The sequence below is a fragment of the Adiantum capillus-veneris genome, chromosome 6, assembly GCF_014529385.1.
Source record: "Adiantum capillus-veneris isolate H3 chromosome 6, ASM1452938v2, whole genome shotgun sequence".
In the NCBI taxonomy this organism is placed as follows: domain Eukaryota; kingdom Viridiplantae; phylum Streptophyta; class Polypodiopsida; order Polypodiales; family Pteridaceae; genus Adiantum; species Adiantum capillus-veneris.
The window spans coordinates 46,910,851-46,926,345 of NC_140936.1; the positions used below are offsets into that span (position 1 = coordinate 46,910,851).

General features: G+C 41.3%; 1 protein-coding gene across 1 annotated transcript; it reads left to right on the plus strand.

Annotated features, from left to right (window-relative positions):
- Positions 1-12,437: 12,437 nt before the first annotated feature.
- Positions 12,438-13,523, plus strand: LOC147455460 (uncharacterized). Its single transcript, XM_086513717.1, has 3 exons — positions 12,438-12,618; positions 12,706-13,281; positions 13,411-13,523. The coding sequence occupies exons 1-3, from the start codon at positions 12,438-12,440 to the stop codon at positions 13,521-13,523; spliced, it is 870 nt and encodes a 289-aa protein (XP_086369843.1).
- The last annotated feature ends 1,972 nt before the right edge of the window (positions 13,524-15,495 follow it).

Below are 15,495 nucleotides of genomic sequence, written 5' to 3' on the forward strand. Positions count from 1 at the left end.
AAGTACAATCTCAACCATATTTCATGCCAAACTGGCAAAAAAGTGGGAGGTAACTTTAGCACTACACAATGCTCAAAAGCATGATTAATCGCATCAATCTGACGCTAATATATTCCTAAAAGCAACTCCTCATACGTAGCATACGTCAATCCTCACTTTTGCGAGAGTGGGTACAAGAACACCCAAAAGCTACCAACTATCTCACTGAGATCAAGCTCTATCTCAGCTGAGGTACATAGTGCACACATCCTAGCGTGTATGACACACCACTTGGCAATGAAAAACAAACATCTCCTGCACCCTCTATGTCAAAGACCGAACCATCGGCCAAGTGCACACAACCAAGTCTCCCACTAGAAAATGTGCTAAACCACTCACAACATGGTGTGACGTGGAAAACTGCATTGCTATCTAGTAAACACTCTGGAGAAAGTGTGCTAACCATAGACAAATCTGCAAGAGGTACACTGGAGGCAATCGCATACATCTTCGCTACTATCTCATACGTCTCAAACAACGACGTCTAATGTGCCATGTGTGACCGCAATGCCAACAACGCATGTATCGGCAAGAACGAGACCATCGAACGCCAAAATGGCAACAAAGTGAGAGATCACTTGACCACTACGCTAATCAAGCTTAAACCAGCCAATAGCTCAATAGTGAAAACCTATAACCTGCATGTTGTAGTCTCACGCTCAGAATATGCGTTGATGTGAGAACATGAAGCAAAACGAAAAGAAACTTGTAACCACTATGAGCATACCATAAATGTATAGCTAAGAAGCAAAGTATGGCGAGAAATATGGGAAAATATGACAGAATCTTCCCTGTAAACTGAGCAAAACCTCAAGTACAATCTCAACCATAATCCATGCCAAACTGGCAACAAAGTGGGAGGTAACTTGACCACTACACTATGCTCAAAAGTATGATCATTCGCATCAAATCTGGCGCTAACATATGCCTAAAAGCAACTCTACAATCTCCAAACTCTGCAAGCATAAACTGGGACAAACTGCTCAACTGAGCGTAAAGCGCATAACCATATATGCAAGTAGAGAGCAAACTAGCTCAAAACGCGTACCACAAGAAAAACTGCCTGCAAATATCTGCAAAAAACCTATGAAACTTGTGACTGCCTGACTATAGCCACACAAGCATACGTCAATCCTCACTCTTGCGAGAGTGGGTACAAGAACACCCAAAAGTTGCCAACTGTCTCACTGAGATCAAGCTTTATCTCAGCTGAGGAACATGGTGCACACGTCGTAGCGTGTATGACGCACCACTAGGCAATGACAAACAAACATCTCCTGCACCCTCTATGTCAAACACCGAACCATTAGCCACCACTAGAAAATGTGCTAAACCACTTACAACATGGTGTGACGTGGAAAACTGCATCGCTATCTAGTAACCACTGTGGAGAAAGTGTGTTGACCATAGACAAATCTACAAGAGGTACACTGGAGGCAAGCATGACATCACCGTCACTGGCATAGACTGCCACACTGGAACTGACTCTCTAACATTGATCAAAGTCGTATCTGCATCTGGCATACATCTTCATTGTTGTCTCATACGTCTGAAACAACGGCGTCTAGTGTGCCCTGTGTGACCGCAATTCCACCAATGCATGTATCGGCAATAAGGAGACCATCGAACGCCAAAATGGCAACAAAGTGGGAGATCGTTTGACCACTACGCTAATCAAGCTTAAACCAACCAATAGCTCAATAGTGAAAACCCGTAACTCGCATGTTGTAGTCTCACGCTCGAAATATGCGTCCATGTGAGAACATGAAGCAAAATGAAAGGAATCCTATAACCACTATGAGCATACCATAAATGTATAGCTAAGAACCAAAGTATGGTGAGAAATCTGGGAAAATCCGACAGAATCTCTCCTGTAAACTCAACAAAACCTCAAGTACAATCTTAACCATAATTCATGACAAACTGGCAACAAAGTGGGAGGTAACTTCACCACTACACAATGCTCAAAAGCATGATGAATCACATCAAATCTGACGCTAACATATGTCTAAAAGCAACTCCACAATCTGCAAACTCTGCAAGCATAAACTGGGACAAACTGCTCAACTGAGCGTAAAGCACATAGCCATATACGCAAGTAGAGAGCAAATTAGCTCAAAACGCATACCGCAAGAGAAACTACACTGCAAATATCTGCAAAAAACCCGTGAAACCTATGACTGCCTGCTGACCGTAGCCACACAAGCATACGTCAATCCTCACTCTTCCCAGAGTGGGTACAAGAACACCTGCCAAGCGTCTCACTGAGATCAAGCACTATCTCAGCTGAGGAACATAGTGCACATGTCGTAGCGTGAATGACGCACCATTGGGCAATGACAAACAAGCATCTCCTGCACCTTCTTTGTCAAACGTCGAACCATCGGCGAAGTGCACACAACCAAGTCTCCCACTAGAAAATGTGCTAAACCACTCACAACATGGTGTGACATGGAAAATTGCATCGTTATCTAGTAACCACTGTGGAGAAAGTGTGCTAACCATAGACAAATCTGCAAGAGGTACACTGGAGGCAAGCGTGACATCAGCGTGGCATAGACTGCCCATTGGAACTGCCTCTCTAACATTCGTCAAAGTGGTATCAGTATCTTGCATACATCTCTGCTACTGTCTCATACATATGAAACAACGGCGTCTAATGTGCCATGTGTGACCGCAATGCCAACAACGTATGTATCGGCAAGAACGAGACCATCGAACGCCAAAATGGCAACAAAGTGGGAGATCACTTGCCCACTACGCTAATCAAGCTTAAACCAACCAATAGCTCAATAGTGAAAACCTATAACCTGCATGTTGTAGTCTCGCGCTTGGAATATGCGTCAATGTGAGAACATGAAGCAAAATGAAAGGAAACCTGTAACCACTATGAGCATACCATAAATGTATAGCTAAGAACCAAAGTATGGCAAGAAATCTGGGAAAATCTGACAGAAAATCCCCTGTAAACTGCAAAACCTCAAGTACAATCTCAACCATAATCCATCTCAAACTGGCAACAAAGTGGGAGGTAACTTGACCACTACACAATGCTCAAAAGCATGATCAATCACATCAAATCTGACGCTAACATATGCCTAAAAGCAACTCCACAATATGCAAACTCTAAAAGAATAAACTGGGACAAACTGCTCAACTGAGCATAAAGCACAAAACCATATACGCAAATAAAGAGCAAACTAGCTCAAAACGCATACCACAAGAGAAAGTGCCTGCAAATATTTGAAAAAAACCTGTGAAACCTATGACTGCCTGACTGTAGCCCCACAAGCATACGTCAATCCTCACTCTTTGCAAGAGTGGGTACAAGAACACCCAAAATTTGCCAACTGTCTCACTGAGATCAAGCTCTATCTCAACTGAGGAACATAGTGCACACGTCGTAGCGTATATGACGCACCACTGGGCAATGACAAACAAACATCTCATGCACCCTCTATGTCAAACACCGAACCATCGGCCAAGTGCACACAGCCAAGTCTCCCACTAGAAAATGTGCTAAACTACTCACAACACGGTGTGACGTGGAAAATTGCATCGCTATCTAGTAACCACTGGGGAGAAAGTGTGCTAACCATAGACAAATTTGCAAGAGGTACATTGGAGGCAAGCGTGACATCACCGTCACTGGCATAGACTGCCACTGGAATTGCCTCTCTAACATTTGTCAAAGCCGTATCTGCATCTCGCATACATCTCCGCTGCTATCTCAAATGTCTAAAAGAACGGCGTCTAATGTGCCCTGTGTGACCGCAATGCCAACAACGCATGAATCGGCAAGAACGAGACCATCGAACGCCAAAATGGCAACAAAGTGGGAGATCACTTGACCACTACGCTAATCAAGCTTAAACCAACCAATGTCTCAATAGTGAAAACCTGTAACCTGCATGTTGTAGTCTCACGCTTGGAATATGCGTCAATGTGAGAACATGAAGAAAAATGAAAGGAATCCTGTAACCACTATGAGCATACCATAAATGTATAGCTAAGAACCAAAGTATGACAAGAAATCTGGGAAAATCTGACAGAATCTCCCCTGTAAACTGAGAAAAACCTCAAGTACAATCTCAACCATAATCCATGCCAAAGTGGCAACAAACTGGGAGGTAACTTGACCACTACACAATGTTCAAAAGCATGATCAATCGCATCAAATCTGACGCTAACATATGCCTAAAAGCAACTCCACAATCTGCAAACTCTGCAAGCATAAAACTTGACCACTACACAATGCTCAAAAGCATGATCAATCGCATCAAATCTGACGCTAACATATGCCTAAAAGCAACTCCACAATCTGCAAACTCTACAAGCATAAACTGGGACAAACTGCTCAACTGAGCGTAAAGCGCATAACCATATACGCAAGTAGAGAGCAAACTAGCTCAAAACGCATACCACAAGAGAAACTGCCCTGCAAATATCTGCAAAAGACCTATGAAACCTATGAGTGCTTGACTGTAACCACTTAAGCATACGTCAATCCTCACTCTTGCAAGAGTGGGTACAAGAACACCCAAAAGTTGCCAACTGTCTCACTAAGATCAAGCTCTATGTCAGCTGAAGAACATACTGCACATGTCGTAGCGTGTATGATGCACCATTGGTCAATGACAAACAAACATCTCCTGCACCTTCTATGTCAAACGTTGAACCATTGGCCAAGTGCACACAACCAAATCTCCCACTAGAAAATGAGCTAAACCACTGACAACATGGTGTGACGTGGAAAACTACATCGCTATTTAGTAACCATTGTGGAGAAAGTGTGCTAACCATAGACAAATCTGCAAGAGGTACACTGGAGGCAAGCGTGACATCACCGTCACTGGCATAGACTGCCACTGGAATTGCCTCTCTAACATTTCTCAAAGCCGTATCTGCATCTCGCATAAATCTCCCTGTCTCATACATTTGAAACAACGGCGTCTAATGTGTCACGTGTGACCACAATGCCAACAACGCATGTATCCGCAAGAACGAGACCATCCAACGCCAAAGTGGCAGCAAAGTGGGAGATCACTTGACCACTACACTAATCAAGCTTAAACCACCAATAGCTCAACAGTGAAAACTTGTAACTTGCATGTTGTAGTCTCACGCTTGGAAGATGCATCGATGTGAGAACATGAAGCAAAATGAAAGGAAACCACTCTCAGCCATAGCTAAGAACCAAAGTATGGCGAGAAATCTGGGAAAATCTGACAGAATCTCCTGTGTAAACTAAGCAAAACCTCAAGTACAATCTCAACCATAATCCATGTCAAACTGGCAACAAAGTGGGAGGTAACTTCACCACTACACAATGCTCAAAAGCATGATCAATCGCATCAAATCTGACGCTAACATATGCCTAAAAGAAACTCCACAATCTGCAAACTCTGCAAGCATAAACTGAGACAAACCGCTCAACTGAGGGTAAAGCGCATAACCATATACGCAAGTAGAGAGCAAACTAGCTCAAAACGCATACCACAAGAGAAACTGCCTGCAAATATCTGCAAAAACCCTGTGAAACCTATGACTGCCTAACTGTAGTTACACAAGCATACATCAATCCTCACTCTTGCGAGAGTGGGTACAAGAACACCCAAAAGTTGCCAACTATCTCACTGAGATCAAGCTCTATCTCAGCTGAGGAACATAGTGCACACGTCGTGGCATGTATGATGCACCACTGGGCAATGACAAACAAACATCTCCTGCACCCTCTATGTCAAACACCGAACCAGCGGCTAAGTGCACACAATCAAGTTTCCCACTAGAAAATGTGCTAAACCACTCACAACATGGTGTGACGTGGAAAACTGCATCGCTATCTAGTAACCACTATTATCAGACTGGGCACCCTCCTGTTGTAGTGGTTAGCTGCAATTGGGATAGCTGGCGTAATGGTTAATTATGTGCTGTCTATTTATTTTACTAATTGAGTTGATGATGATTTTGTAGAGTGGAATGCGGGGAGTTGATGAAGAGGCGACGGCAATTACTCTTGGCCATTTTATATTTGCACAGTACCTTAGAACATCATTTCAATAAGCCACTATGGCTCTGTAAATAGTTGTAGTGGGAACTCCCCTTATGGGTCATGCAAGAACTAATGAGCTTCACTCATTTACAAAAGTGAAGTGGTTGTAAAAGAGGGGCCTCAATTTTTGGCACCTTAAACTAAAAAATAATATTAAATACCAACTCCGCAAGAGAGGTGCCGTGAAAGTTTGGGGCTAGATTTAGGCCTTTCTCTTGCAGATTCTCTTCTCTACTCTCTTAAGCTATGGTTATTTGTTGTGTACTCTCTAATCTAGTCTCCATCTCTTACACATCTCTTACACATCTCTTACAAGCATGTCTATGTCAATTCTATGTTTACTGTGTGTGTGTGTGTGTGTGTGTGTGTGTGTGTGTGTGTGTGTGTCATAGTTTAGGTGAGTGTGTGTGCTTGGAAATTGGAAGAAGAGGTGGACAGGTTGATGGTGATTGCTTGGAAGCTTGTGTTGAATATTTTAAGCGGTCGATCTCCCCCTCTTCTCCCAACAGTGGTATCAAAGCCTCAAGTTCGAGAATAAATTGGCACCAAATTTCAATTTTAAGTAGGAGTTCCTCTAATCAACAAAATCCCAATTGCAATTCCTCGACCTTGCAATTCAAGGATTCAAGGACTCATGGAAATTCGAAGTATAATTGATCGAATTTGCAGAAGAAAACTCGACTGTTAATTGGTGGCTATTCGGCAACTGATTTCCAATTCGGCTTCATAACGACCCAAAATATGGTATGTCGAGTGTCCACTTTCAATTCTAATGCATAATCATTGCGGATTGTGAAGGCAAGAGAAAGCAGAAAATCTTGGAGAGTCGGAAGATTTTTTACTTCGAAAGAGTCGGAAGATTTTATTTTTTTTGCAAGCGAGCAATTGCCTTGTCACGAAGGACGACATCGGAAAGTTTAATTAGAGAGGAAGATTGCACAAAATAAAGAAGGATTAGATTGTAACACCGACGGCCTTTTATCACACAAGGAGCTTACGGATGTGTAACTACAACATCTTGTAGCCAACAGGAGGTTCGACATAAACAAAGCATAGCACTGCTGTGGGAATCCACCCTTGCTGGGCAAAAAGCAATCACCATCAACCTGTCCACCTATTCTTCCAATTTCCAAGCACACACACTCACCTAGACTATGACACACACACACACAGTAAACATAGAATTGACATAGACATGCTTGTAAGAGATGTGTAAGAGATGGAGACTAGATTAGAGAGTACACAGCAAATAACCATAGCTTAAGAGAGTAGAGAAGAGAATCTGCAAGAGAAAAGCCTAAATCTAGCCCCAAAATTCCACGGCACCTCTCTTGCGGAGTTGGTATTTAATATTATTTTTTAGTTTAAGGTGCCAAAAATTGAGGCCCCTCTTTTACAACCACTTCACTTTTGTAAATGAGTGAAGCTCATTAGTTCTTGCATGACCCATAAGGAGAGTTCCCACTACAACTATTTACAGAGCCATAGTGGCTTATTGAAATGATGTTCTAAGGTACAGTGCAAATATAAAATGGCCAAGAGTAATTGCCGTCGCCTCTTCATCAACTCCCCGCATTCCACTCTACAAAATCATCATCAACTCAATCAGTAAAATAAATAGACAGCACATAATTAACCATTACGCCAGCTATCCCAATTGCAACTAACCACTACAATAGGAGGGTGCCCAGTCTCGTAACATCCTCTCTAGGGTGGCCCTTGAAAGTCAAAAGGTAACGGTTATGAACTATGCTAGTGCGTGTAGTGGTGGTCTCGTGATGAACTATTTTGTCAGGGATTAGTTGCTCTTTTTGGTCTACAAGTGAAGGTGGTTCTTCATAAATGTGGTGTGTATTTATTTTACTAATTGAGCTGATGATGATTTTGTAGAGTGGAATGCGGGGAGTTGATGAAGAGGCGACGACAATTACTCTTGGCCATTTTATATTTGCACAGTACCTTAGAACATCATTTCAATAAGCCACTATGGATCTGTAAATAGTTGTAGTGGGAACTCCCCTTATGGGTCATGCAAGAACTAATGAGCTTCACTCATTTACAAAAGTGAAGTGGTTGTAAAAGACGGACCTCAATTTTTGGCACCTTAAACTCAAAAATAATATTAAATACTAACTCCACAAGAGAGGTTCCGTGGAAGTTTGGGGTTAGATTTAGGCCTTTCTCTTGCAGATTCTCTTCTCTACTCTCTTAAGCTATGGTTATTTGTTGTGTACTCTCTAATCTAGTCTCCATCTCTTACACATCTCTTACACTCTCTTACAAGCATGTCTATGTCAATTCTATGTTTACTGTGTGTGTGTGTGTCATAGTCTGGGTGAGTGTGTGTGCTTGGAAATTGGAAGAAGAGGTGGACAGGTTTATGGTGATTGCTTGGAAGCTTGTGTTGAATATTTTAAGCGGTCGATCTCCCCCTCTTCTCCCAACAACCAGTGTGGAGAAAGTGTGCTAACCATAGACAAATCTGCAAGAGGTACACTGGAGGCAAGCGTGACATCACCATCACTGGCATAGACTGCCACTGGAACTGCCTCTCTAACATTTGTCAAAGCCGTATCTGCATCTCGCATACATCTCCGCTGATGTCTCATACATCTAAAACAACGGCATCTAATGCGCCCTGTGTGACTGCAATGCCAACAACGCATGTATCAGCAAGAACGAGACCATCGAGCACCAAAATGGAAACAAAGTGGGAGATCGCTTAACCAATACGCTAATCAAGCTTAAACCAACCAATAACTCAATAGTGAAAACCTGTAACCTGCATGCTGTAGTCTCACGCTCGGAATATGCATTGATGTGAGAACATGAAGCAAAATGAAAGGAAACCTGTAACCACTATGAGCATAGCATAAATGTATAGCTAAGAACCAAAGTATGACAAGAAATCTGGGAAAATCTGACTGAATCTCCCCTGTAAATTGAGCAAAACCTCAAGTACAATCTCAACCATAATCCATGCCAAACTAGCAACAAAGTGGGAGGTAACTTGACCACTACACAATGCTCAAAAGCATGATCAATCGCATCAAATCTGACGCTAACATATGTCTAAAAGCAACTCCACAATCTACAAACTCTGCAAGCATAAACTGGGACAAACTGCTCAACTGAGCGTAAAGCGCATAACCATATACGCAAGTAGAGAGCAAACTAGCTCAAAACGCATACCACAAGAAGAGAAACTGCCCTACAAATATCTGCAAAAAACCTGTGAAACCTATGAGGACTGCGTGACTGTAGCCACACAATTATACGTCAATCCTCACTCTTGCGAGAGTGGGTACAAGAACACCCAAAAGTTGCCAACTGTCTCACTGAGATCAAGCTCTATCTCAGTTGAGGAACATAGTGCACATGTCGTAGCGTGTATGATGCACCACTGGTCAATGACAAACAAACATCTCCTGCACCCTCTATGTCAAACGCCGAACCATCGGCCAAGTGCACACAACCAAGTCTCCCACTAGAAAATGTGCTAAACCACTCACAACATGGTGTGACGTGGAAAACTGCATCTCTATCTAGTAACCATTGTGGAGAAAGTGTGCTAACCATAGACAAATCTGCGAGAGGTACACTGGTGGCAAGCGTGACATCACCGTCACTGGCATAGACTGCCACTGGAATTGCCTCTCTAACATTTGTCAAAGCCGTATCTGCATGTCGCATACATCTCCGCTGCTATCTCATACGTCTGAAACAATGGCGTCTAATGTTCCCTATGTGACCGCAATTCCAACAACGCATGTATCGGCAAGAACGAGACCATCAAACGCCAAAATGGCAACAAAGTGAGAGATCACTTGACCACCACGCTTATCAAGCTTAAACCAACCAATAGCTCAATAGTGAAATCCTGTAACCTGCATGCTGTAGTCTCATGCTCGAAATATGCGTCGATGTGAGAACATGAAGCAAAATGAAAGGAAACCTGTAACCACTATGAGCATACCATAAATGTATAGCTAAGAACCAAAGTATGGTGAGAAATCTTGGAAAATCTGACAGAATCTCCCCTGTAAACCGAGCAAAACCTCAAGTACAATCTCAACCATAATCCATGCCAAACTGGCAACAAAGTGGGAGGTAACTTCAGCACTACACAATGCTCAAAAGCATGATCAATCACATCAAATCTGACGCTAACATATGCCTAAAAGCAACTCCAAAACCTGCAAACTCTGAAAGCATAAACTGGGACAAACTGCTCAACTGAGCATAAAGCGCATAACCATATACGCAAGTAGAGAGCAAACTAGCTCAAAACGCATACCACAAGAGAAACTGCCTACAAATATTTGCAAAAAACCTGTGAAACCTATGACTACCTGACTGTAGCCACACAAGCATACGTCAATCCTCACTCTTGCGAGAGTGGGTACAAGAACACCAAAGTGTGTCCAAAGTGACAAAACCTGTCAAAAGCTGTCTAAGTGAGAGTAAGTACTCGATCACTGTCAAAGTGGGAATATATCGACCACTGGCAAGATGGCATAACACCTCAAACTTTTATGGTGAGAAGACAGGGAAAAACGAACATAATTTCCTTTGCACAATGAGTCAAAACTCAACGCAAACCGCAAACTAGAAAACTGCAGATAACTGCCAGAGTGGGAGTCAACTCGACAGAGCCGTATATGTCGGTATGTGCCATCCAAGCCGAAACTGGAGATGACTGTCGAAGTCATAAAGCCGGGGATGGCCGTCGGAGCCATCTTTCGCCGCTGGGCGGAAGTGCCAATGCTATGGCTACCTGTGCTCGAAGTGGAGAAAACACTCGATGTCGGCTTCCGCGTCGGGCGAAAGCGTGCTAGTCAAATAGCCGCAAATCGGTGTCGAAAAACCGATGCGCCAAGCCGAGCTGTCAATGCTCGAGGCCGTAGATGATGTTAGAAGATTGAACTCGGCCCGATGTTGGATAACGTCGTGCTTACTTGCCTGCACGTAGCCAATGTGTTCTCACACAGTTCGCTTTCTCTCAATCGCCTTTCACTCTTCAAGCAGTTGTACACCAAACTGTCTTGAAAAACATAGTCTCTATGTTTTGGAGTTTTGAACCACCTGCACTCCAAACCAGAAAATGATTTCCCCTATAAAGTTGTAGATCTTGAAGAGATTTACGTTTTGTAGAAAAAAGTTTTGAAATTGGAGCTTCCTAGCTCAAGTTATGGTCAAAATACTGAATTGTCAAGCTGCCAAACCTGAGCGACCTGCTTCTCAGTGTCTCTAGCTCACAAAAAAATTGATCTCTCTCTCCCCTTTTGCCTGGTGGAGTGTAAGCTCTTGTTACCTTGATATTTGAGATCTACTTTCCGAATCTGTGTCAAACCGCCTCCGATCCAACGCCGTTAAGTACTGAACTCCGTCGCCACCGAGAGATCACCGCCACCGCCTAGCCATAGCTCTGATACCAATTGATGAGTGCACGTGTACGTGGATGCATGCGTGCGTGCATGGTGTGGTGCGTGCTGAGAACGGGGAAGAGCACAAGCTGGTGTGCGTGGAGCAGCCTCACAAGACTTATGATGAGGAGCTCCTTATTCTCATATGTAATGAAGAATAAGGGTATGTACACATGTGGACGGGCGGCTAGACACTGGACGTTCGAATGGGCAAAAGGCACCTTTACCCCAACACAAGGGACATGATCGAGCCACTGTTGTTCTTCAAGATTGTGAAGATAATGATGAGATCAAGAGTTATCTCAATGCACATTATGTTTCTGCATCTAAGGCTATGTGGAGAATATTTGGCTTTGACATGCATAGTGAAAGGCTAGCTATTCAACAATTGCAAGTACACCTTTCATTGTAGAATATGGTTGCATTTCAAGATGGTGATGATGTATCACATTTTCTAGATAATGAGCAAAATAAAAAAACTACCTTGACATAATGGTTTGTTGCAAATCAAAACTATCCAGAAGCAAATAGCTTCACATATACTAACTTTCCAAGTGGTTGGGTATGGAATAAAAGTCGAAAGGCATAGTCTCCACGACAACATGGTGTTTCTATTGGAAGAATGTATAATATTGTCCATACTATTGGTGAGGTGCATTTTTTTTCAAAGTGGAATGCAGTTGAGACAACTATTTGCAATCATATTAGTCTTTTGTGAGCCACTTCATCCAGCTGCTCTTTGGAACAGATTTTGTATCAAATTTTGTGAGGACTATGTTTATGCCCTAAGGATGCCTATTTCATATGCAAGTGTACGATTTGATGTGGCAAAAAATCAAGCTTTGCTTCATATAGAATGTTTTTTGCAATAACATGGCAAGAGGCTTTGCGATTATATGTTGCTTGCAATAGACTCAACAATGGTATCTTTAAGTGAAGTTGGTGTTATGGCTAAAGAAACAATGTTTAATGTTGATGAGCAACGTATTATAGTAGATCGTATAGAGACTTCCTTAAATGAGGATCAACGAGATGCTTACCACCAAGTGCTGCAAGTTGTTGACACACATTCAGGGAATGTATTTTTCTTAGATGGTCCTGGTGGCTCGTGAAAAACTTACCTATACAATGCACTTCTTTCACAAGTGCGAGGAAGTTGTAGAGTTGCTCTTTCTTGTGCATCCTCAGGTATTGCAACTTTGCTTTTGAGTAATGAAAGAACTGCTCATTCTAGGTTTAAGATACCTTTGGAGCTTCACTCTGAAGCAACTTGCACTATAAATGTAAATAGTCAACTTGCAGAACTTCTAAGGAATGCAACTTTACCTATATGGGATGAAGCTCCCAGGACATATCGCTATGCATTTGACGTAGTGGACATAACTTTAAGATATGTTATGCAGCGAGATACTTTGTTTGGTAAAAAAATCATTTTGTTTGGAGGCGACTTTCGACAAATACTACCTGTTGTACCAAAAGGTAGTCGTATAGACATTGTAAATGCTTCATTATGTCATTCTCACATATGGAAATATACAAAGATATTGAAGCTTACCAGAAATATGCGTATACTTGATTGCGGTTCAAATTCGTTTCAACAAAGTTTTTTGAGTTGGGTGCTTGATATTGGCAATGGGGACATGGATGATGGAGGAGACTTAGATAGAGTCAAAATACCTTCACACATGATGCTTCCAGGAAATAGTTTGGCAAATCTTCTAAGCTTTATATATGGAGATTCGTGTCATGTGCAAGATCATGCAAGTTTTTTTAGAGATCAAGCAATACTTGCTCCGTGGAATAAAGAGGTGGATCTAATCAATGACTATACATTGCAAAGAATGCATGGAGTTTGCAAAGAGTATCTGAGTGTAGATTCAATTTGTATGTCAGACAAAAACACACATTTGTACACAATTGAATATCTTAATAGCCTTACTCTTGGTAGTGGTTTTCGACCTCATGCTTTAGTCTTGAAAGAAAATGCTCCTATCATGTTGCTGTGAAATTTGAATCCAAGACGTGGATTATGTAACGGAACCAGATTGATATGCAAGCAATTTCATCATAAGGTAATTGAGGCATAGATAGTTACATGATCGAATATTGGAGAGAGAGTTTTTATTCCAAGGATTGACTTTATTGTTGGAAACCATTAGGGGCTTCCATTTTAAATGAAGCGTCGTCAGTTTCCAATCAGGCTTGCTTTTGGGATTACTATCAACAAAGCACAAGGACAAACACTGGGAATTATTGGTCTATATCTTGCATCATCGATCTTCTCTCACGAACAATTGTATGCAATGTCACGTGTGCGAAGTGCAGCTGCTATGAGGATTGTTGTCAATACTGAAAACACTCAATAGGAGTGTTATACACTCCAAACATTGTATTCAACGAAGTATTACAACTAACGAACTCATAACAATAAGTTCAATTTGACATTGTGGCTCTCACTTAAAGTCAGACACACTTGATCTTAAGTTTTATTGATATCTCTTATATCAAAGTATTGGCCACAAATGGATCCTCGACACAGTGTATCCTATGTAGTGGGTCACATCATTGAATTCATTCGACGTATTTATTTTCTTTTTTAAATTAGTGTATTAACTTGACCTATTATTTTCTTGAAAAGATTGGCTTATACATTGACTTACTTTGTTGAAGATCCACTGCAATGGAGGGGAAGAGTTCCTGTTATGTTTTTGGTGATCTTATTTGATACAACTCATTTTAAGCTTTTCTTACTCTACATAATTCATGGATGCCTTTGCAAAGATCAGTGTCATTGAGGATTTATCATCGTAGGTGTTTATGAAATGCTACACTTAGGTAGAGATATGTCTATGGAAGTTCTTGGATACTACCATGTTGCCTTTTCTTCGGACCACGAGCAAATTCAAGTTAATAATTGGTTTGTGAGTGATGAGAAGCCAATCAATGCACAATAGGTGGGGGTTGCTGGAGACCGCACTACACCATATCGATTGAGGATATTTACTCAAGTTGAAACACCCCTCCGTATCTTACAAAATGTATACAACATAGGTCCTTGGACTTACAAAATCCCTAATGTGGTCTCTCGAAGGCTACACTTTGAATAACTCTTTTGTATTGTCTCTACTACATTCAAAATATTCAAAGCATGTTTATGAAGTTGTGAATTGCTTTCATTTCTCTCTCTCTCTCTCTCTCTCTCTCTCTCTCTCTCTCTCAAATCCTTCACTTAAACAAAAGAAAGGACACGATTCTATACGGTATGATCGTCAAAGTCTTCTTTATTCTATTTCATCTTTCTTTCTCTTAAACTTCTAAATCTTCATTGTTAGAGCAGATAAAGAATGACGCGATTCATTATGGTTTCGTATACTCTCAATGATGTATCTTCTTATATTAGAGGTATGTAAATCTTATCTTTGATACTTACTTTTATCAAGACTGAGAAATTTGTGATCTTTATTTTGTGTATTTACACGTGTTACATTTTTTTCTAAATCTTCTATTGTGGAGGGGTCTTGCACATGCTGAAGATATTGTTCGTATTATCGAGGATTTTGAGATCCTTCAGTGGGTATAGCTTGAACTTGAATCCATATGATGCTAAATGTGTAGTTACTTTTTAGGGAAAATTACCAAATACCCCTCTAATTTGTGGAAATTCCCAATATACCCCTCAAATTTCAAAAATTCCCAAAATACCCTCGTATCTATTTTCGTTGGATTCTTCAAGATTTTCTAATCTATATTCTTGTTTGACAATTGAGATCGGTTTTTGAGTGCTTACATGTAATTTGTAGCCAATTACCTCACACAAAAAAGCGAAATATGTCTAAAATTAATGAAGCAATTCATCTCCAAAGCCTACATAACCGACTCAAATTTTAGTTTTAGCATCGTGTATGGTAGACAATCACTCTTCTTATGAAAAGCTATAACTTTTTTTGTTTTTGGAGAAATTTACTCTCACAACCAGGG